The 23,157-nt window shown below is 38.7% G+C and overlaps 1 protein-coding gene across 2 annotated transcripts in view; it reads right to left on the reverse strand.

The window, feature by feature from the left end:
* Positions 1 to 8,751: 8,751 nt before the first annotated feature.
* Positions 8,752 to 23,157, reverse strand: part of LOC121315930 (1-phosphatidylinositol 4,5-bisphosphate phosphodiesterase beta-1-like) — a 295,784-nt gene continuing 281,378 nt past the window's right edge. Inside the window, exon 33 of one of the 2 annotated variants that reach the window (XM_041250543.1) lies at positions 8,752 to 10,973. In XM_041250543.1, coding sequence (XP_041106477.1) covers positions 10,743 to 10,973 — 231 coding nt within the window. In that variant the 3' untranslated portion in view covers positions 8,752 to 10,742. The remainder of the gene's footprint in view (positions 10,974 to 23,157) is intronic. The other variant, XM_041250544.1, reaches the window with a different exon arrangement.

Below are 23,157 nucleotides of genomic sequence, written 5' to 3' on the forward strand. Positions count from 1 at the left end.
TCCTCAATCAATAACAAACTTAGAAATTTGGATAAAGTGTCCAATATCGAGCAAGTGAAGCAAAGTTCCACAATTTCAGTATGTTCATAGCCTCCGCAGCAGCTACTGTCACTTTCGGTTCTACCCCAACCCAGGTCCCTACAGTAGAGCCTCCGGTCTACAACCTTTTGTCTGCAACAGCATATGGTTCTGCCACCTCAACCACTACCCATCACTCAATATCTCCACAGATCCGGTGCAGCATAATTGAAGATTTCCAGATTTCACTGTCTGTTCCCTACAGCTCTGCCAACTCCAGCAGTGACACCCCAGTTCAACCAGTTAATTTTCAACCAAACTATCAGCAGACAACTCAATACAGCACAAGCATACATGGCTGCAGCACTCGCTCCTTCCACCAGATCCTCTTATTCCACTGGCTGGATCACCTATTTACATTTGATGACCTTACAATGGAAACTATATGTCTAACTGTTTTTTTTTGTTTGTTTTTTTAAGATGCTCAGAATATACAGTTCCTTCTATTGCCAGCTTTCCTATGCTGGGTATTCACTGCAGTGATCTCACGCTCATCCTAGATTCTCACTTTATCCTCTTCCTGTGCATTTCCTAAACGGATCAGCTTTGGCAAGGTCAATTTATTCAGCTATCAGAAATTGACTCTCCTCTATGCCCATACAGTGGCTTGCAAAAGTATTGACCCCCCTTGGCATTTTTCCTATTTTGTTGCCTTACAACCTGGAATTAAAATTGATTTTTTGGGGGTTTGTATCATTTGATTTACATAACATGCCTACCACTTTGAAGATGCAAAATATTTTTTATTGTGAAACAAACAAGAAATAAGACAAAAAAAACTGAAAACTTGAGCATTCACCCCCCCAAAGTCAATTCTTTGTAGAGCCACCTTTTGTAGCAATTACAGCTGCAAGTCTCTTGGGGTATGTATCTATAAGCTTGGCACATCTAGCTACTGGGATTTTTGCCCATTCATCAAGGCAAAACTGCTCCAGCTCCTTCAAGTTGGATGGGTTCCGCTGGTGTACAGCAATCTTTAAGTCATACCACAGATTCTCAATTGGATTGAGGTCTGGGCTTTGACTAGGCCATTCCAAGACATTTAAATGTTTCCCCTTAAACCACTCGAGTGTTGCTTTAGCAGTATGCTTAGGGCCATTGTCCTGCTGGAAGGTGAACCTCCATCCCAGTCTCAAATCTCTGGAAGACTGAAACAGGTTTCCCTCTAGAATTTCCCTGTATTTAGTGCCATTGTGATGAGTCAAAGGGTTTTCGGTCTGTGATTCAGCCTCCCGACAGTAGATGGCATCAAACCAACTCGGGACTTCCCTTACCAAGATCTCGTGACCATGGCAAAAGTCATCTTTTGAGGGGCGGCACCTTGGTGAGGAGCGGAAGTACAGTATGTAAATTCCAGCCACTGGAGTCAAGTGAAGGATAAGGACACTTGTCAGTTGGGGATTGGTGTTCCACTGACTACAGAGGCGGGACATTACATACTAAAGGGAACGTACTACTGTGTTCGGGGTTGGTCCGAAAGTAAAAGAGGAGGAGTAACGGGTGGAGGGAGAGACTGGTTTGGTGCAGTGGGATTTTTAAAACAAAAAACACTAACATTTCTTTTGTCTTTTTTTTGTTTATGTATGGGTCGCCACGAAGACAATTAAAGACGAGTCATCACGGTTTGTTTTGGATTTCACCCCTGCACTCCTTCCCTCACACCATTTTTTGTTTTCTTTTGTTATTTAATCATTTTGTTGTGTATAGAGAATAAAAATAAATTATTTTATTTCTGTACACATAAATTACTGTCTGGACATTCCATTTAATACACTCTCGCCTCACAGCCATCCATCATTCCTTCAATTCTGACCAGTTTCCCAGTCCCTGCCGATGAAAAACATCCCCACAGCATGATGCTGCCACCACCATGCTTCACTGTGGGGATGGTGTTCTCGGGGTGATGAGAGGTGTTGGGTTTGCGCCAGTCATAGAGTTTTCCTTGATGGCCAAAAAGCTCCATTTTAGTCTCATCTGACCAGAGTACCTTCTTCCATATGTTTGGGGAGTCTCCCACATGCCTTTTGGTGAACACCAAATGTGTTATCTTATTTTTTCTTTAAGCAATGGCTTTTTTCTGGCCACTCTTCCGTAAAGCCCAGCTCTGTTTACGGCTTAAAGTGGTCCTATGGACAGATACTCCAATCTCTGCTGTGGAGCTTTGCAGCTCCTTCAGGGTTATCTTTGGTCTCTTTTTTGCCTCTCTGATTAATGCCCTCCTTGCCTAGTCCGTGAGTTTTGGTGGGCGACCCTCTCTTGCCAGGTTTGTTGTGGTGCCATATTCTTTCCATTTTTTAATAATGGCTTTAATGGTGCTCCGTGGGATGCTCAAAGTTTCGAATATTTTTTTATAACCCAACCCTGATCTGTACTTCTCCACAACTTTGTCCCTGACCTGTTTGGAGAGCTCCTTGGTCTTCATGGTGCCACTTGCTTGGTGGTGCCCCTTGCTTAGTGGTGTTGCAGACTCTGGGGCCTTTCAGAACAGGTGTGTATATATACTGAGATCATGTGACAGATCATGTGACACTTAGATTGCACACAGGTGGACTTTATTTAACTAATTATGTGACTTCTGAAGGTAATTGGTTGCACCAGATCTTATTTAGAGGCTTAATAGCAAAGGGGGTGAATACATATGCACACACCACTTTTACATTATTTATTTTTTAGAATTTTTTTAAAAAAGTTATTTTTTTCATTTCACTTCACCAATTTGGACTATTTTGTGTATGTCCATTACATGAAATCCAAATAAAAATCAATTTTAATTCCAGGTTGTAAGGCAACAAAATAGGAAAAATGCCAAGGGGGGTCAATACTTTCGCATGTCACTGTATGCTTCCATGCAGAAATATATCACAGTACGCAAACCTATTTCAAATTCTGCCCCCCTGCTCATCGATTCAAGCTGGACTGTTATATCCAGACATTGGTTCATATCTCATCTGTCTTCATTGGTTTCCAGGGCAGGACTTCCCCCTCAATTCTATACTTCTCATTCATTCAGAATCGGGTCAGCCACATCAGCAGCAATAGCAAAGATTAACCAGCATCTAATTCAAAATATGGTGTGCTGGACCTCATCAGCAGTTGAATCATACATACGTTCTTCCCAATCTGTGTGTTTGGTCCCTCAAGCAGCGGGGACCCCCCTTCTATGTATGGGCCATAGCAAACGGAAAGCCCTCTCTTTATATGTTTGCAATCTTTACTAACTCTATGTCCCAGAGGATGCCGAACACCCAACCTTAGAATTTACCGCATCATGACGCAGCCCTTTCATAAACTGCAGCGGCATCCTCACCTCAACACGGACCTCGTCTTGCCGAGGGCTTGGTCCTAATGGTAGGCGGCTCTCCAAGAAGTCAGGCGACATCTCTATAGGTAGCCTGGCTCCCGCCCCGTGACATGGTAGATGCCCTCAGAATCTTGAAACTGGAACTAATGCTTAATCAGTTGTACCACAATTGTAAAATAGTAACAACACAATAAATAAAATACTAATTACAAATAAAGCTTTACATCTTTGCAAAACATGTGTTTTATTTATTTATTTATTTATAAATTTAGAATGACCAATTATTAAAAAAAAATATATATAATCCCCCCCCCCCCCCCCCCCCCCCCCCCCCGATTTGGAATATTCAGTTTGTTTTTTTTCCTCGTTACAGTGAGTCCCCACACAGCACATACCTTCTAAGGGTGTGTGAGTGTTCTCCGATCTCACAAGCCTAAAGTCAGAATTGCTTTTACGTCAAGCAATTCAGAGCAGAGCAGAGATCACTGAATGTACTTATTGTCTGTCTAGCAGGGTTTGCTGTTGCACGATGAGGAGAAGCAATCCCTGCCAGTTTCCCATCCCCAACCCTGGGAGCGTCAGATCCAATGTGAGACCCCCTTCGGAGTCCCCAGCAAAGTTCGGCCTCTTTGCAAAATCCTGATTCGAACTGGCATTGTCCAAGCTGGGTGACTCATCCTGCACTCCAAGAGGCAGTGCTTTAACTGGATGAGCTACTCTGGGACCCTGTGATAGAGAGAGAAAGGATCGATGCTGTAAATCTCCCTCCAGATTAGAAAGGGCACTGTGTAAGGGAGAAGGTAAGCTGCCTCCTAGAGCTGCCACCTCGGTGGTAGGTGGAAACCAGAAGGTGACCATATTAGGAGGGGCGCATAGCTACAAGTACTCAGGACAATTCCATTGCAGTCAGCTGCGGGGCAGCCCTCTATTAGGGAAACCATGGCAATGCGGTGACTGCGGGGAGGAGTTTGCTGGGTACAAAGGGGAGCAGCTACGGCAAAACCTCCGCTTACGCTAAAGTATGAAAATAGACGGCTGGAGCCTGTATTGATTTGTTTGTTTTTGGATTACGTGTGTTTTGTGTTGCAGAGGAGGAGTGAGCCACGGACTGGCAAAATACAGAGCACGTCCCTGCACAGCACAACACAGCACAGCACCGCACCACGCTTCTCAGCACCAAGAGCACTGTGTGCACGGAGAACATGGGGATGGACAAAGTCCCGTTTTTGTTTACTTTTCATTTTAATTAAGAAAAGCTGCCGTGTACCCCCCAATACCATTGCTGGTAAAGGGGTGGACTTATTTGGGTTGGTGTTATTTTTGTTATTATTTTTGTTATTATTAAAACACACAGACTGTTTTGGGAGAAAGATTGTGTGGACCTCCTTCATTCACTGCACCTAACCACACTTGGTGTCAAGAAGAGGGATTACAATGGACCCAACCGCATTGGCAGCACTGTTGGAGGCGCAGGAGTGGAGGCATCAACAATCATTGACAGACATGATGGAGAGGATGCATGGCTTGTTCGTGGAGGCCAATCGGGGGAGGGAGCCGGCGGTTCAACCAGCAGTATGCTGGAGGATGACCCCGAGGCTTACTTAGTTGCCTTTGAAAGGCAGGCCTAGGGAGTGATGGGCTACCCAGTTGGGCCCCAATTTGATCGGAGAGGCCCAGGCAGCCTACCAAGCCCTGACACATGAGCAAGCCCTGGTGTACGACCAGGTGAAACAGGTCATTCTCCAGTGGCTTGACATCACAGAGGATACACACCGGTTCCGGGAGTACCAGCGACCCCCCCCAGGAGTGCCACCCCGCATGGTAGCCCAGCAACTAGTGGATCATGTGACCCGGTGGCTCTGCCCCGGCACCAACGATGCCAAGAAGATCACCGAACTGATTGCTATAGAGCAGTTTTTGAAGGTGCTGGGGCCGGACACCCAGAACTGGGTCACCAGGCATCAACCCACCACGCTAGAGGCAGCAGTCCGATTGGCTGAGGGGTATGAGGATGCGTCGGCATCATCTCCCGTGGTAGTTACCCCTGCTCCTTCCTCCAACCGACCCCGGGTGGCGAGTCCAAGGACAGGACCCCCACAGCACTTCAACTCCTCCCCCCACGGGGCTACTTCTCATCGACACCCCACGGGCAGCCTTCCTCCACCCCAATGGAGGGCGAGGTCGACTCCCAGCGGTGAGAGCAGAGAACCCCTCCCTACTGCCGAATCAGCAGCGGGACATATAAGCTCCGTGGACGCCCTTTCACCCCACGTGCTACCGGTGCCATGAGGTCGGCCACCTCACGCAGAATTGTCCGGCGGCGATGGAATGTGGTGCAGCCTCCCATTACTTACCAATAGCACCAGGTAAGTCCAGGGGTAATGATTGGGAGGGGCCTTGCATTGTTGATGTACGGGTTGGTGATTTGAGTACCCACGCGTTAGTGGACTCAGGATGTGGGCAGACTTTAATTGAAGAAGCTCTGTTGGCAGGGGTACCTTGGTGGTCACGCGGGGTAGTGGTCATTTCCTGTATTCACGGGGATAACAAGGATTACCACCTCACTAAATTAGATGTGACGATTAGATGTCATACCTGCCGCGTAATCGTGGCAGTGGCTACAAAGTTGCCATATCCAGTTATTTTAGGTCGAGACTGGCCATATTTTGAAACAATGATTAAAAAAACGGTAATGCCAGTCTCCGGTAAGACCATGGGAGAAGCGGGGGAAACTATTGGGAAAATATTCCCGCTGCAAGCTGATTTGTTCCATTCCCGATTTCGCCCGAAAAAAACAAAAAAGAGCAAAGGGTTGAAAAATGGGAAAGAATGTCAATGAGACAAGGCTGGGTTTTGGTGGGGGAAACTTCAGAGTCTGTTAAATGTAAGGGAAAGGGGATTGGGACTCAATGTGACCTGCGGGGGCGGGTTACTGGGGCCCCCAGTGCTGAAGCTACTGTAGCTCTGCTCGATATCCCGAAGTTCTGGAACCAAGATGTGAACTTAGCGTTGGAACAAAAAAATGGAAGGGAGTCTATAGTGAGGTGACGCGATATGTAGCGGAGTGTCTGAAATGTCAGCAAGTAGCGCCGGGGCGGGTTCGCCCGGCCCCGCTGGTCCCACTGCCCCTGATCTCAGTTCCCTTTGAACGCATTGCTATGGACATAGTCCATTGAGCCAGTCTGACTCTGGATACATGCACATTTTGGTAGTGGTGGACGACGCGACCAGATATCCAGAGGCAGTACCTTTGAGATCCACTAGTGCCGCAGCAGTTGCTCGAGAGTTAGTAGAAATTATAAAAAGAGTAGGGATTCCAAAAGAAATCCTCACTGATCACGGAACGAACTTCATGTCACAGTGTTTGAAAGAATTATATAAATTGTTGCAAATCAAGTCCATTCGAACCTCTGTTTATCACCCGCAGACGGACGGTTTGGTGGAACGTTTTAATCAGACTTTAAAACAGATGCTGAAGTGGTTTCTCACCCAAGAGCAGAAACATTGGGCTAAACTCCTCCCCTACCTGATGTTTGCAGTGAGAGAGGTGCCTCAGAGCTCGACCGGGTTCTCTCCCTTTGAGCTGCTGTATGGGAGGCAACCACAGGGCATTCTTGATCTTGTGAAAGAAGGGTGGGAGGAGCAAACAAAAACTTCCAAAAACATAGTCAAATACGTAATCCTGTTAAGAGACCGCCTGGAATTGTTTGGTCGTTTGGCACAAGAAAACCTAAAACTAGCTCAGCATCGCCAAGAGCAGCAGTACAACGAACAAGCAAGAATTTGGACTTTTCGGCCAGGTGATAAAGTACTGCTGCTACTTCCTTCATCGGAGTCTAAGTTGTATGCAAAATGGCAGGGGCCATATGAAGTGATACGGGGAATTGGTAATGTGAATTATGAAATTAGACAAACCAATCGCTAAAATAAGACAGAAATTTATCACATTAACTTGCTAAAACCCTGGAATGAAAGGGAGGCACTGTTTATAGCTGGTGACAGTGAATTTTGGTCCCACTGTCAATCCATTAGCTACAACTAACATTCCGATGGGAGAACAGTTACTTTCGGATCAGAAACGTGAGCTCTTCCAGTTGGTGGAAAGGTTTAGTGATGTTTTTTTCTGATTTGCCTAGCAGAACTAATGTTATTTCTCATGCTATTATTACTCCACCAGGTTTCAGGGTCCGAGAGACCGTACCGGATCCCGGAAATTCGCAGGGGTCCCGTTCGCAAGGAGGTGGAGGATATGCTCGGGCTTGGAGTCACTGAACCTTCCCGGAGCAAGTGGTGCAGTCCTATCGTGATGGTGGGCAAAAATATTTCCGTACAATGTACCAAACTCTTTGGGCATCCTATAAAAACTGAAGGCATTTTTCTGACAAAACACATACTTTTATTAAATAGATATAGAAGGGTCAAAATCTTGAACACTGCTTGTAAGTCTTTTGTTTTTGATGTTAGTAAATTACAGAATGTGTCCTAGTTTTTATATCAAGATGTATGTATGTCACACTGTTTACATACAGTAGAGTATATCTAGAGGACAGATTATAAAATAATCATGAAACTTGCTAAAAACATCTTTTCTACACATTATTGAGAGTATCAGAATATATCAGGAGATATATGAAGGAACCTGTTTGTACACACATAGAGCGCATCCCACACAGACTGAGGATGTTAGTCATGGTGAGTTACTTTTTCATGTATTTACAGCTGTGGCAGGGAGTGTACATTATATGACTAACGTTGCTATTTTGAGTGGCTTCAGATGATATTTTAACTGTAAATTCTGTAAGTTTTGATTAGTGTGATTGTCATTCAATAGAGTTTTACTGATATTTTTTATTATGATGTGTGTCAAGTGCCCACTTCATAATTGCAGTGCATGTTCTAAAAACATTGAGGGGTCATTGAGAGAAAATATGCAACACTACCCAGGACAAAACTTGATTTTCGCTAGGTACGTTACATTTTGTTTGAGCCACTAGATTGATAAATGACTGTTGATAATGCACAGTATAATATGGAATGTTCACAATAGCAAGACTAGGGTTGATGCCAGTCTAGTATTCCTCATTTGTTTCTGAGGAGCAGTATTTTTGTTTACTCAAAACAGGCAACATTGTGGGTTAAACTTTTTTTTTATTATTATTTTTTATTGGAATAATGATGAAAGCACGTAAAATTACAAGTGGAAGAAACATCATGCCACAAAATTGCATAGAATTTTTACAAAAAGTGTTAATAATGCATTTTGAACAAATCATAACTGTTAAGAACCGAATATGTATATCTTCATGATATCTGATATATTATGAACTTTAAAGGCATATCACAAAGTAAGAGAACACTCACAGACATCTTCATACAATTTACAAGAACAATATTTATTTCAAAGAAACACAAGCAAGATCCCTTTAAATTCATAATACATTTATTATAGTCAATGGAACTTGAAATATATTGATCAAAAATGTCCGGCATTTCACGAGATAAATCTTTTTAGAATACTGCTGACCTCAAACTTCTCTCAGTAGTGCGAAGGTATTAAAAGTGCACCTACAATCTAGTTACAGTAAATACAGAAAGCATATAATACAATAGAGATGTACACAGTACTGCATTTCACACATTCAACACCTGACAAGGCAAACACATAAAAGGCACAAGACTTCCACATCATAAAGACCCTTCCTGTTTCATTAAATAAACTTTTTAAATATAATTCAAGTAATATTAAAATAATAAAAGATTTTCTTAACTGCAGTGGTACAAACACCTCAAAACGCAATACAACACTAAAAACTAGTTTTATTAACGGCAGAACATGGCACTGTAGTTTGTTAAAAGAAAAGGTGGAGGGGCGGGATGGGGTGGGATACAGCAAACATAAATACTAAAATAGCTGGATTTACCAAAGCTGCAAAAAATTAGTTGTGATTTCTGTAGTAAATTAGCCATTGACCATTCATCTGCAAAGCTGTAATCAGTACTTTCAAAATAATATTGTTTTAAGATATCTGTTGACAAGACGAGGCATTACCTATTGATTTTTTAAGCAATGTGCAAATAAAACCTATTTTCAGAGGATTTAAAATTAAAAAATACACAAAGCCACCGTAGTCCATTAAAACAAATGTATTCACTGTATCTTAATCAGGATATTCTGGACAGAACTGTTTAACAGTCAAGTTTCAGAATGCTTTTGTCTTCAGAAAAAGAAAATAAAATGGCCACACTATTAACATTAATATTATTAATATGAAACATCCACTTGTTTTTTATTCAGCTGTGGGGGTTGGGAATACATTCAGTTTTGGACACTTAACCAAGTTGAAACTAGAATACTTATGTTTTGACAGAGCACTGGAATCTGTTAAACCATTTTCATTTCTGTTTCAGGACCATTGAAGTGTTTGTTTCCAATGCAAATCGATGACATTGTGCAATCAAAATGGAAGTAGTTGTACAACATGTGGTTTCTGTTTCAAAATCAAGTATTTATGAAGGCATTTTTTATGTAACAAACTGAAATACATTTTTCCATCTATATTAATGTAACATCACAGTATCCACTATCTATAAAACCTTTACAAGTGTACAGTAACACATAAGTATACCACATTATAATGCATCCCTGTAACAATTTTTCATTAACTGAACCAAACTGTCCACAATTCAACAGATTACTGGCATGACTATGCAAAATACGTTTTCCTAAAGAATGGTTTTGCTAAAGAACAATGAAATAAAACATGTCTGCAAGTCTCTTAAGTATTGTATAAAGCAAATAACAAGAAACATTTCAGCAGATATCCCTACCTGTATGTATTGAACACAAGAATAACAGCAAGTCATCTGTGCTTGCAGACAAAAGCAAATAATCTCCATTATATCGGTGCAAATACACAGTGAAGATGCATCTGGTAAACTGTGTTAAATATAAGTAAAGAAAGGCTTGATAGTCATGCTTGTAAATGCAATGTATGGTCTGTGAGTTTAGTTTTGCCTGGCACTTTAAGAAGATGATCACATACAATAAACCTTGATTCACCCTTAGAACACCATTAACCATTCCAGGTGTTTTATATGATTACTTATGTAATTATTACCAAAAAGAAAACTGTTAGCATGTGTTTAGGTCCAAAACACTGGCACTGTGACCCATAATAATAATATGTTACAATCACAACAGACCACAGCACGAAAGAAAAGCTTTCTTTTCAAGAAACGATTCAAGAAATGTAGCCTCCTGCATTTAGAGGTTGACCAATGCAAGCCCTTGCTCTGTATGGGCAGGGTATGTGAGTGACTGACCCTGGCACAAAGAAATACACCTAAAGCACAGCACAGTCACCTAAAGAGGAGTATCAAACCCTTTATCTGGATTTTCATCATCTAAATCATCCTCTGGATGTAGAGTCTTGTGGTTAGTTTTTCCACTTTCTGACACCAAAGAGGAAGAGGCAGTGCTGTGGTCTCCTTCTTCAGTGAATTTTCCTTTCATGGCTTCTTGTACAAACTCTTGGATTTCCACAGGAAGTCTTTTGAACTTATCTTGGTACTCCTGATCAAGCTCATTCTGCAGCTGTAAACAGAAACAAAACAATAATATGAATGAGCTGGTCCTTAGTTTGAATTGCTGATGTACTACAGCACTTCTTTCTCTTTTATGTTTCTTTCAAGCAAGTTTAAAATGATTATTTTTCCATGAATATCATTAAAACACATTCCTTCTGTAATTCCTCCAACTTGTTTACTAGTGCTCTGCAGTAAATGCGACATGCACTTTCACTTTTCATGCTGGTGATCCAACAGGCTTATAGAACCCTCTGTCATCCATATTTATTCAAAGGTTACATATAATAAGTACGAAACATGGTGGTACTGTATATGTAATACTAAAAGAAGTGTTTACAGTTGTACGAATGAAGACAATGAGAAACATATGTCATAACATTTTATGAGTTTCTTTTAGTATTACTGAATGGACGTTACTGTCAATTGGCAACAGAAGTTAAGAATTAAAAACAAATAAATAAATAGGTTCATGATGCAGCAAATGCGCTTTTTAAGCTAGTGAACCTGGGTGACAGTATTTTTAAATATACTGCTTTTCAAATGGATTACGTTACATGTCCATTTGATCATTAGCCTTTTTTTCGGCTACTATTGAAAATTTTGCTGAATTGTGTGGTGGTTTTGTGGATTTTGCTCTAACTAAGATAAATTGGCATGTATTGCCTTCTTGACAAATCCAGCTGCTGGAGAGAGAGAGGTAACTGTTATAAGGAAAAGCAGGTCTTGTTTTGGGTTAAATACATTCCATGCACTGTTCATGCTGTTAACTGTCAAACTAAATATCTGCAGCTACAAAATCACATCACAGGGCTAGATTCTCCAAATTGATTTCAGCACATTTTCTTCATGAAAGAAAAATGCAAACAATAAAATTAATACACCAGAAATAAACATCTCAGCCATTTCATTTAAGTGCTTGTAGTGTAAGCATTGTTATGGTGTTTATTTTTAAGAATTGTATTTTTTTTTTTTCATTACAGAAAAGAAACGTTAATGGCAATTTGGAGTAAACAGCTTTGAGAATCTAACCAAATATTTCAAAAACACCTTACAATCAGTTAGACTTTACATGAATAATGGTGTGTTTATATAAGAGTGGATTGTATTATGCTTTTACCATTAATTGACCATATACAGCATAGAGAACATGCTAACTTTATACAGCCACCTGAACTCAGTTGTAGAGGCACTTTGAATAAGCAGCCTAGAAGTTCAATTCTTTTGGTGACAGATTAAAATCAGGATTCTCTGTAAATACATTTAAATTCCCGCCAATATTTCCTTTTATTAAAAATCAAATACTATATACTATGTAATGGTGGAATGTGGCTTGTATTCTAATGACAGAATAACTGGATGAATCACACTTTCCAAATTATGCCACATTGAACAAAAAGAATGTAATTCAGTGATCTTTTTTTTTTCCATAGTGTATTGAGGTTATTTCAATCATGCGGGTGGCCGTAGAAAACCTATTTCTACCCACCCCTTCTGGGGCTTATTCAGCTGTCCTCACTCGTAAAAATAACTACAGTACTCCGTGAACAGAAAAGATGTATCTGCTATAGAATCTTCAATATTTTCTCTTCTGCTTTAAAAAATATTGAAACTATATTTATTTAATTCAAACCTTGTACCGGTAAATGCCTGAGCATTATAATGGTTCTGCTGCTATTAGATAATACCTGAGGTTTTTTTTTTTTTTTTTCCATTACTTTATACAGCACTAGATTGTGTTGCTAATGAATATAAATGTTTTCCTCAATATTCTATGAGTAATGCTCAGAATTCACACATTTGGTCTAGTAGCCTTTAGGCTTCCGAATCCCAGCGGTAGATGATGTTGTGTCATGGGTATTTCCAGTAACCTAAATAATAACGCCATACTAAAAAAAGATAAATTCTGATTACATGGAGCTATTCTTCAGTTAAGGTACCTAGTATACACAAGTGAACATGGTTTGTATCTACCTGTAAAATATGTACGACAATAAAACTTCCAGTAACTTCTTGTTTTTTAATTAGGATTTGAGTGCACATTTGTGTATTTGTTTCATTATTTAGGTCCTAAAATGTATTAGTGAAAAAAAAAAAAGTTTTAATCATAAAATTTGTAGTAGCCTACTTGTGTTAGTTCAGTAACTTGTTCACTTTGTGTTTATAAAGTTTTTTCACTTTGTTAGAGAAGAGTGCAACTTATCAATCAAACCGAAGACGTGTTGCTATGCCTGTTGTGGTTACTGTATTGCCGCTGACATCAAATACAACTCTCGATTTAAAAAAAAAAAAAAAAGTATGTGCTACTCTAAATTTAAAAAGATACACTGAACGTATAGGACCGCGAGGAAGCAGACTTAGTTACATTGACAGACAACATTTAGAGGGCGTGTACTAGAACAGGGATTTTCTTTCATCAAGCAGAAAAATACATACAGTAAACGAATACTGTACTTAAGCATTTTCTGGCTGATTAATTTGGAACAGAGATTAAACATAGTCGAAGGATAACATTCAAGTTCTTCTACCAGAGATTCAGGACCTCATATTGACCAATCAGGATAAAGGTTACATTTTCGAATTGATTTTAATGTTTCTCATTACGGAAATGCAATATCATTTGGAGACTTTTTTGTCAAGGGCAGTCACTCGTAGTGTCATAAATTCAAACTTTAGTAGTGTAACTGAATGTAATATATATTATAATACATCTTAAGACATCCCTAATTATTGGAACTCTCATAATACCATGACAGGTTGATTTAATCAAACACTGTACATAAAATTATAAATGCATAGAAAGTCAAAGTTCAAAGAATCTTCACTTGCTCATCATCAAAAGTCATAGACTAGAAGTAGATTTAAATGTAGACTAAGCCAAAGTAAAGTTGCCTCTTTTTAACGTACTGCAGATCATTCTGTGGAAGAAAAGTAGTATTTGGCCCTTATCTGGATAAAGAGTACACAGAAAAAAAAAAACAGCATCGCTTGCTTATTATAGGCAGAAAGTCAAATAATAGATGTTCTATTATTATAGGCACTAAGTCAAATAATTTTTCAAACACTGGCTGCCTCTGATTAAAAATTATGTAATTGTATTAATTCTTTCGAAGTCCCATTAATTGTTTAATTTCACTGTTTAACTACAAGATCCAATCTCAGAGGAATACTGTAATTAAAGAAAAGCACAAGAAGTGAATTATGTCAGAGATCCCCAGCAGTGGAGAGACAAAAGGCAAATGTACACGTGTACCTTCACGACTTACAGTGAACCAGAATTCAACTTTATTGCATGGTGCAGTTCTTCTAGTTTTTAAAGTTTGAATCTAAGGACATACAAAACCAGCTGGTCTCAATTATACACTACCCTTTGCTCTGTAATGCTAATTTGCCCTACATTACTTCTGGTTGAAATGAGCACTCTAACAGTGTTTTAACAGGGAGGGCATTAACTGAAATGAATGTTTTTAGATAACCAGAAACCCAGCCTAAAATGTGCAGCGAATCTTTAGGGACAACAGAAATATCACAAACCCCAAAGCTTACAAAAAGCAAAGCTAACAATGGCCCAAAGATGTATTGCACTTGCAGGTTAGACCACTTCTCTCAGTAATGATCTTTCACTTCATTAATTTGTCCATTATTTTTATTTATACAAATTGTTCTGGTCGTCATAAGCCTATTTATTTTGTATTACTGTATTAACTTCTGCTGTAATCTGGTCACCTTGGAGGCAGAATATTGGCACATTAAGGATCCAGGGGGAAACTGATGTGCCCTAGCTTTTCAGCATCTGGCTTAATATTTTCATTTGAGATTTCTTCTCCCACACCACTAATAAAATGCTATTTATTTCTATGAACATAGTGCTCAATTTCCAGCACAAGGTTTTAGGACATGATAATGGGAAATCCAGGTTGTCATGTCCGCAGTAAGAGAGGGAAAGAAATAACTATTTTCGCCCCTACTTCTGTTTCTTTAATTTTTTTCTGTCCTTAATTGCCATCTACCAAGAGCTGCGGCACCATCATTAATCTTGATGTGGGAATCTGAAGGATTCTTCCACGTGTGTGTGTTGCACGAATAATAAACTCTTTGGTAGATAACGCTTTGATTTTTCTTCCCCCAATACAGAAATGTTTTAAACAAGTCTGCTGCTCTGAATGCTAATACTTAACACAGATTACCTCACATGCTCTAAGATTAAGTATTACAGTCTAATTATACTGACTAAGTTAAATCAGCTTTTGGCCTTTAACCTGTGGGCTGCATATACACAATTATTGCACATGATACCAGTCTTTCAAATATTTATGGTGACTGTACAGACATTGAAGCACTGTAATTAAATGTTTAGTCATCTTTAGAACAGTGTTGCACAGATCTATTCCACTATGCACACGATGGACAAGAAGAAAGCAAAGCTGATGCATGATGAAAGAATCATGAATCAACTACAAATAAAAAGTGGTCCTCGGGGGAGTGAGGAGGACAGCCCAGAGTGTCCAGTGGATGTGATTGTCCTACTTTATGAAGTTCTTATCCCAAACTGTATTTATTTAAGAATCAACCTGTACATACGGAAAACAAACAGATACTAATGAATTCCAGTGACAAAAATAAAATAAAATGATCATTAACATTTTACACCAATTTAAGCAACTGTTTGATCCTTTTTTTTAAATCCTCAGTTAAAATAGTCTTTGTCCAGGGAAATGTGTTTTCTCACTCTGTTGGCAGACCAAAATTGGCACCATTCTAATAAGACAAAGCAAAGGATCTGACTTCACAACTTTAATAAAAATATGATAGTAACAAGGTCAAGAATATTTTACGCCATTGAAAAGACTGGTTGCATTAACATTGCCTCAGTGTCTCCTTTCAAAAGAAAAAAAAGATATTCCAGTAATGTGCCTCTTCCACAAGTGCATGCAAGCCCGTGTCATGACTGCTGTCTGACATATCAATATTTCTTCTTAATGCACCTAATCATGGCAGCTCCATGTAGGCATAATGCAACATTAGACATTTTAAAAATGTCTGGCAAATAACATTAGGCCATTTTATTAATCTTACTTTTCTTACCTCCTCATCCATTAAGCTTAATTTCTCAAGCAACACTTGAACCTGTGACAGCCTTCCTCCTTTTATTTACCCTTTCCATGAGATAATTTCTTTCTTTGCTCCAAGTTTCTATTTTGAGATTTTTGTTGATTTATCTAATGTGTGAGATTCAATTTCACTTGTAAGATAGTAAGTACAAGCTTTTTATAAAAATAGAATCCTTTTTTTTACACTGTGATTTACGTGAAATCCATCCATCACTATGTAAACCTCTGCTTGAAAGGTCTGTCTTTTTATCATAGATTATTGTAATTATTTTTACAGATTCAGTTCAGTATCAATTGTTGTTTTCATTACTTTAATATAAATATGTATGTAAATATTTCCTAACTGCACCACAGTACTAGTGTAACAGGGTGGAGGTTAGGCGCGAACCGGCCCACCACAAGTGAGTGTCTTAACCACAATGCAAAAGAGCATTGCTCATCTACATTTGAGGTTTTAGTATATTTAACTTCATGTAATCTCATCGACAGGGGACAGGAAAGGAGTCACAATGGCAGGGTATCACACAGCACTGCCTGTTACACTCGTCCCCCGTTTAACCGGCGATCAGCTGCAGCAAATATATGATTGGTCATGGCACCAATGTAGCTGGGTCATGGCACCAATGTAGCAGGGCGAAGGCTGGGTGCAAACCAGCAACCCTGCGTACCACAAACAAGCATCCTAACCCCAATGCCAAAGGTTACATCAGCAGTGCAGTTTGTGGTTTGGTCTCATGGGTTAGATCTGTTGGCTTGTTTTGAAAACATCTAGTGGGTAAATATTGTCTTGGTGGTTTGGCTGTTTTTTTTTCTATTCATTTCGATTATGAGGTCATCACCAAAAGCAGAACGTCAATCACCACTATGTACTGTATGGTAGATCACGCCCTCCCCCTATATTTTTTCTGGAGCTCAGCATCCAGTAAAATTACAAAATCTGGCAACATATTTTTTTTGTTCTTGTTTGATTGGGAAATAAGGAGATATAAAAAGTGTTTTTTTTTGTTTTTGTTTTTTTTTAATTCGTCACTAATTTAAGAACTGTATCACTACAATTAAAATTGTTTTAGTTTTTAAATTAATTTTTAAACGATTGTATCTGCCGACAGTTCTGTACAATTACATTTTACACTACATTGTGAATAAAATAAAATAAAATAAAAATCACTAGATCTACTGCATTTGATCTTATCAGATATAAAACAGTGGTGCTTTTACTGTAAATTGTGAGAAAAACAAGCAAAGCACATAAATAAATAAATAAAAATTGTTTATAACATTACTTACCTGTATTATTTTTTATTCTTAAATGTAAGTGCTGGTTTTTGGCTGGTTTAAAAAACAGAATTAGGCTACTTTTTGGCTGTTTACATTCAAAAACCACCCCCTGGCTACCCCACTGATATACTGGACACCTGAAGCATGTGAATAAATTCCACTCCTGATTTAAACTTTACCAGCATGTTTACCAAATTAAACACAACATCAGTGCAACTCTCATTGTAAAACGTCTAGCTGCATAATTTTAACCCCCCCCCCCGCTCCATTTAACACTAACTCGGGGCTATTTCCCCAGATCTCAACTTTTCATTTGAATACGTTTATTCGTTCACATTAGAATAGATTCATACATAACTGTGCATATCATGTACAGTTTAATAAATTAGTATTTTATTTGTTTTAAATGTGTAATATGTTCTTATTTCCTTCACTTCTCTGTATGATGTTTTTATTATAAAAGAGGATGTGGTAAGAAACAAAATGAGGGGTTCTCTTGTTATTTTGCTTGAGTAGGGGCTGTGATACCAGCAGGTAAAATATAAGGGGCATATCTCACAATCCTGCCCAGCCAAGCATTCTCTTTCTCAGATAACCCAACGCCGAGGACCCGGCAGCATCCAACAACTGTTTTTTCACCATATTCTGGTAGTGGGGAAACAGGGGAAGAATTTTTTTAATATATATTTTTACAACTTTAACAGGGGTTGAGTTAGCAGCGAGTAAAATGTAAGAGGGGGTTCCTTGATCTGCTGCCCAGGTAGAGCTGTGTGTCTTGGGGGCAAACCTCCCACAAGGACCCGGTGGCGGCTGTCCAAATAATTTTTCTGTGAGACTGACAGAACCTCATCCCTCTCACGGCAAAATAAATTAAATTCTAATTTCTTCTTTAGTCAGAATAGTTACTGGTTTGCGAGAACAGGAGAAACTCATGAAAGATCCCTATCTCACAAGATCCCTATCTCAGAGTACTTCTTTCGTGAATTGCTTCATGAGACCAGTAACGAAAAATTATTTAAAAAGATAAAATAAACAACTTTCACACTCACAAAAAGAAACAATAATGTTACAGTCAGTCTTATTGAGTCTCAAGAGATATGTCATGGTTTAAGAGATATATTATTTTAAGGCAGTTCCAATTTGAATTTATTTTTTTGTAAATGAAAACAAGATGGCCGTCTCACGAACAAAGATTTTTTCTGACGAAAGAAGACTCTCATGAAAATGAATCTTCTGTTGTGAGGCCAATTCTTCTTTTGTGCTCAAGCATCCAACTTTAAGCTGTACTGAGTATGCCCAGAACCCAAAATTTCAAATCCATATAACTCATGAACAGATTCATATTTTTTTTCACCAAACCAGCGAAAGGCATTATTCTGGGCCAGTTCCTTTGTACCCTGATAAAAATTCTAAATGGCTTGGGTGCTAGAGAATGACAAAAAAAAAGATTAAAAAAAAAAAAATCACTATCACACTTTCAACTATAGACACCTTCAATGTTATATTCAGTGACGCTCTGAGAGTAGCAAGAATAGCAATTGTGTTTATGATTCCTCTGAAGAACATTTTACATGAAAGTCTTTATAATTAAAAGAAATGCAAGTTATTTACGTGCACTGAGCAAGCATCCTGCAGGTAATAAAATCATCTAAAGCTTCTTTCACACTGGCATGCTCTACCTGGGTCAGAACCTACCTGGGTAAAGTCCCATTGTCATGCGGATCTGCTATGCAATTTCAGCAGGTTTGATAATACATAATGCGCGTATCAATGCCCCAGAAGCAGCTTTTACGGACACTTTCATCCAAGCTTCACTGGATTGAACCTTTGGCCCAAATGTTGACCAGAGCAAATGTTTCTTCATCCATGCTGCAATCTGGCTCATACTATGTCTCAAGCAACAAAAATATGGCTAAACAGAATAAACAAAAATGTTCCTTGTGGAAGTAAAACCTTCATGTAGGCATGGCTGTTTGTTATTTCGTCAGCTTATGAACGGCCGTCATGCATTTTGTTACACTCAACCCAGGTCAAAGCGCGCCGACCCACATTCTGAGGTGGGTCGCTGTGATCTTGGTCAACCCAAGTATGTGGTCTTCATACTACGCAGGATTGTGACCCGGGTAGCCAGAACCTCATTAGGAGTGCCAGTGTGAAAGGGGCTATATATTATAATACTACACAGAGCAGTTGCCTAACATTTATTCAAGCAGCTCCGATAGGCCCTACCATCAAATGAATAATTTGCACATCCAAAACCATGTTAAAGTTAAAATACAATAATATACTGTGACAGAGAAAGAATGAATCTTGGTTATAAATCTCCCTGCCAACCTGTGAGGGCGCTGTGCAAAGGGTACAGAGTACCCTGGACTAGATGGTCTGAAAATTCATTCCAAGGGAAAGGTTGAAGTCAGCCACCTAGAAAGGTGGCGCAGCTAGGGTACACCAATTCATCACCCCACAAGGGAAGCAATGTGGCAACCGCGAATTGGAGGAGAAACGACTGCATTCGCTAACCAAGGGGGCGTGACTGACGGTACAAAAGGGGACGTGGCTAGGTGATCTGTTCCTTTTGTTATGGTTAAGCGCAAACTGCTAAAGAATAACTGTAAACTTACCATGAGTGTTTTGTTTGTTTGTCGTGTCTAATTATACTTCTTTGTTCTTATTAGATGGCTAACACGATCTGGAGCCATCACTTAAGGCCAGCACCAAACCCGGGCAACACGTCACAACTGTACACAAATAAACTGTATTTCACCACTTGCATTAGCACTCACTCTACACCTGTACACTGCAAACCACTTTGCCACATACATATTTAATATTTAAATAAAAGCTATTTTAGAAGCACAGGTGCTTCAGGCTTGTACGTGATTATTATTATTATTATTATTATTATTATTATTATTTATTATTATTATTATTATTATTATTATTTGTTTATTTACCAGACTAAAGGGATATTTGGCCATCTGTCAGTCAATAATCTCTGTTACCTGAGTTTTGTGCAAGCCCATGTGATCACTAAGGGGTCAATTTGCACGTAACCACTGTGGCTTTGCTTATGGTCAGCAAGGCCTTACATCAGAGTAAGTAACATTGCACAGCCACGTTTAATAGGGATATTTTGTTTACATTTTCTGAGGAGAAGTGCATAAAATGAATGTAACCCTAAAATGGAATCTACAATGAGAAAATTAATTAAAATGAAGGTACATGCACAGAAGGCAATGTTAGGTAGAAAAATATTATTTTCTTTTCATAGAAACAAATAGCATTTGGGTATAAAGGCCTTTACAAATATGGTCCCATATCTAAAACCTACTTAAGCCCATGGAAAAATATAATTTAAAAAAAAAAAAAATTATTAAACATCATAATATGAAAAGTGAATTCTCGTTGCCATTATCACTCAACGATTTTCCAATCAGTTTAGATAAACAAATGTCACAAGACTTCCATAACAGCATATAATTGACTGGATGACTCATTCTGTTTCAGTCAGCCTTAGAGCAGAAATAGCATAGCTTACTTTTTAAAATAATGAACCATAAAGAGGAAAGTCCAAATCACTTGTCTCAAATGCTACAGGATAACTGCAGGGCTCTGTGGTCCAGTGGTTAATGAAACAGGCTTGTAATCCCAGCTCACCCAGAGCAAGTCACTTAATATCCTTGTACTCCATCTTTCGGGCGAGATGCTCTTGTAAGTGACTCTGCAGCTGATGCACAGTTCACACACCCTAGTCTCGTAAAGCACTTTGTGATGGTAGCCCACTATGAAGGGCACTATATAGAAATAAAGATTCTTATTATTTCGTATATAAAAACTCAATTGATAGATTTAACCCAACTGGAAGAATTTCACTTCCTCGTACATTTGATGCATTGTCTGGTTTAAGTAACACATGTAAACAGGGGTGGCACACATACAGTTCAAAGCTGCAATCCTTCAATTATGACAGCAAATCCAATAGCTGTTATTTTTATAATATTCCATTGGAATTCAATATTAATGGGTTGCCATTTTAAATTATCTTAAAGAAATTCACAAAGTATGATATGTTATTTTTATTTCTACAGTCATTTTATTTTAATTCATACAGCATGTATAATGCTCAAATGCCTGACTACTATTATTATTATTATTATTATTATTATTATTAGACATAGTTAAGCAATGCACTGAATACATGTTCTGTGTATAAAGACATTTTTAAATTAGTGCTTTTCTTCTTTACTAACTGGAAGAAGATGCTTGAAACTATGCCTTCTTTATTACTGAGTCTCAAGATCCTAAGCTTTGCTTAATGTGTGTTTAAGGTAGGTTTAAGGAAACCTTTAACCCTTTAGCCCTCTAAATTTGGTTAAAGCCAATTTGTTTGCCTGCCTATTACACTCATAGGTGCCAAAAGATTGGGGGATTAGCGTTCATTTTTATATTAGTGGACTAAAAACATTTCAAATGTTGTTTAAATGTATATGCACAGCAACACTACACAGAATTAAAAAAAGAATAATAATAAAATACATCACTTCATTGTCACTTGCCAGTTGCATTCTTTTGTTTGACCACTACACAATGTCAGCATATGATAGATTACTTCAGATCCAAAGATGTCAAAAGCACATGCAGTTTACCAGCAATGTGAAATAAATAGATTGTAAATAATTTAGTAAGTGAATTTAAATATAAAACTATAACATACACACACCTATATTCTTAGAAAACAAAACCAAGAGAGTATACCATCAATGTTTTCTAAGAATTGGTTTTACCTAGGCTTCTCTCAACAATTTTACTCAATATCTGACCTGAAAGCTCTTGTCAGCGTACGCTAAGGTTGAAGAGAATTCTTCCTGTTTCTCCACTAATGTTTCATTTTTGGTATAAATACATGCTCATCATTCATTTTTACTTACTGGGCAGCTGCGTGCACATTTTGAAACATAATTCATGTTTTGTTTGTCAACAACATATTTCACCAAAACAAGGATAACAATGGCACGGTAAGAATTCCAATTGGACTTCTAGCACGGCTCCAAGAACTAGGGGTTCTGGAGGTAAGGTGGCATCTCCTGTCTTGAAGTACAGAGGTGCTGTGCACCTGCTGGTGCAATGATGAACCCTGTTAGTTTTGTGAATCTTATGAGCTGTGTGTGTACTGAACTGCATCTTTACATTGCCTTGGAGCACAAACAATTATAGGACAATCAGTTGCAATCTCGCAAGAGCCGATTAGCATTTGGAATGGCTATTGGCCATTCCATAGAACAGCATTGACATGGAGAACACAAAACTGAATTTATTTTGCACCTTCATCATACTTTTATGAAAACCTTAAATGTGATCAGTATAAATGTTTATACATTAATCTTGGTATCATGTTTTACAGTAAACACCAACAGATCTGATATTGTCAACACTGATAATGTGACAACCTTCTGAAATAGGTCTTATTATGTTTAAATCTATATGGGACAATGCATTTTTAACAAATAAATACACACAGTATAAAAAAAAAATGATTAAAAAAAAACAAAACCGCGGAAGTAATAATCAACAAAATGCACAAAAACAAAGAACGTACACCTGCCACAGCTCCCAGACAGCAGGTTAATAATCTGTTCCTGAAAGTTTGTGCATACGTGTATATGTGCAAACAAACTTACCTACACTTACCTATTTTACTGTGTCCACAGCCTATTAACTTACAGTCAGTAAGCCACAGATAATTCAGACTGACAGAGAATGTAGCCAAGTGTTTATTTAACATAAATGAGATATGTTTCCCTTAGT

This window comes from Polyodon spathula, chromosome 5 (assembly GCF_017654505.1).
Source record: "Polyodon spathula isolate WHYD16114869_AA chromosome 5, ASM1765450v1, whole genome shotgun sequence".
Classification (NCBI taxonomy): domain Eukaryota; kingdom Metazoa; phylum Chordata; class Actinopteri; order Acipenseriformes; family Polyodontidae; genus Polyodon; species Polyodon spathula.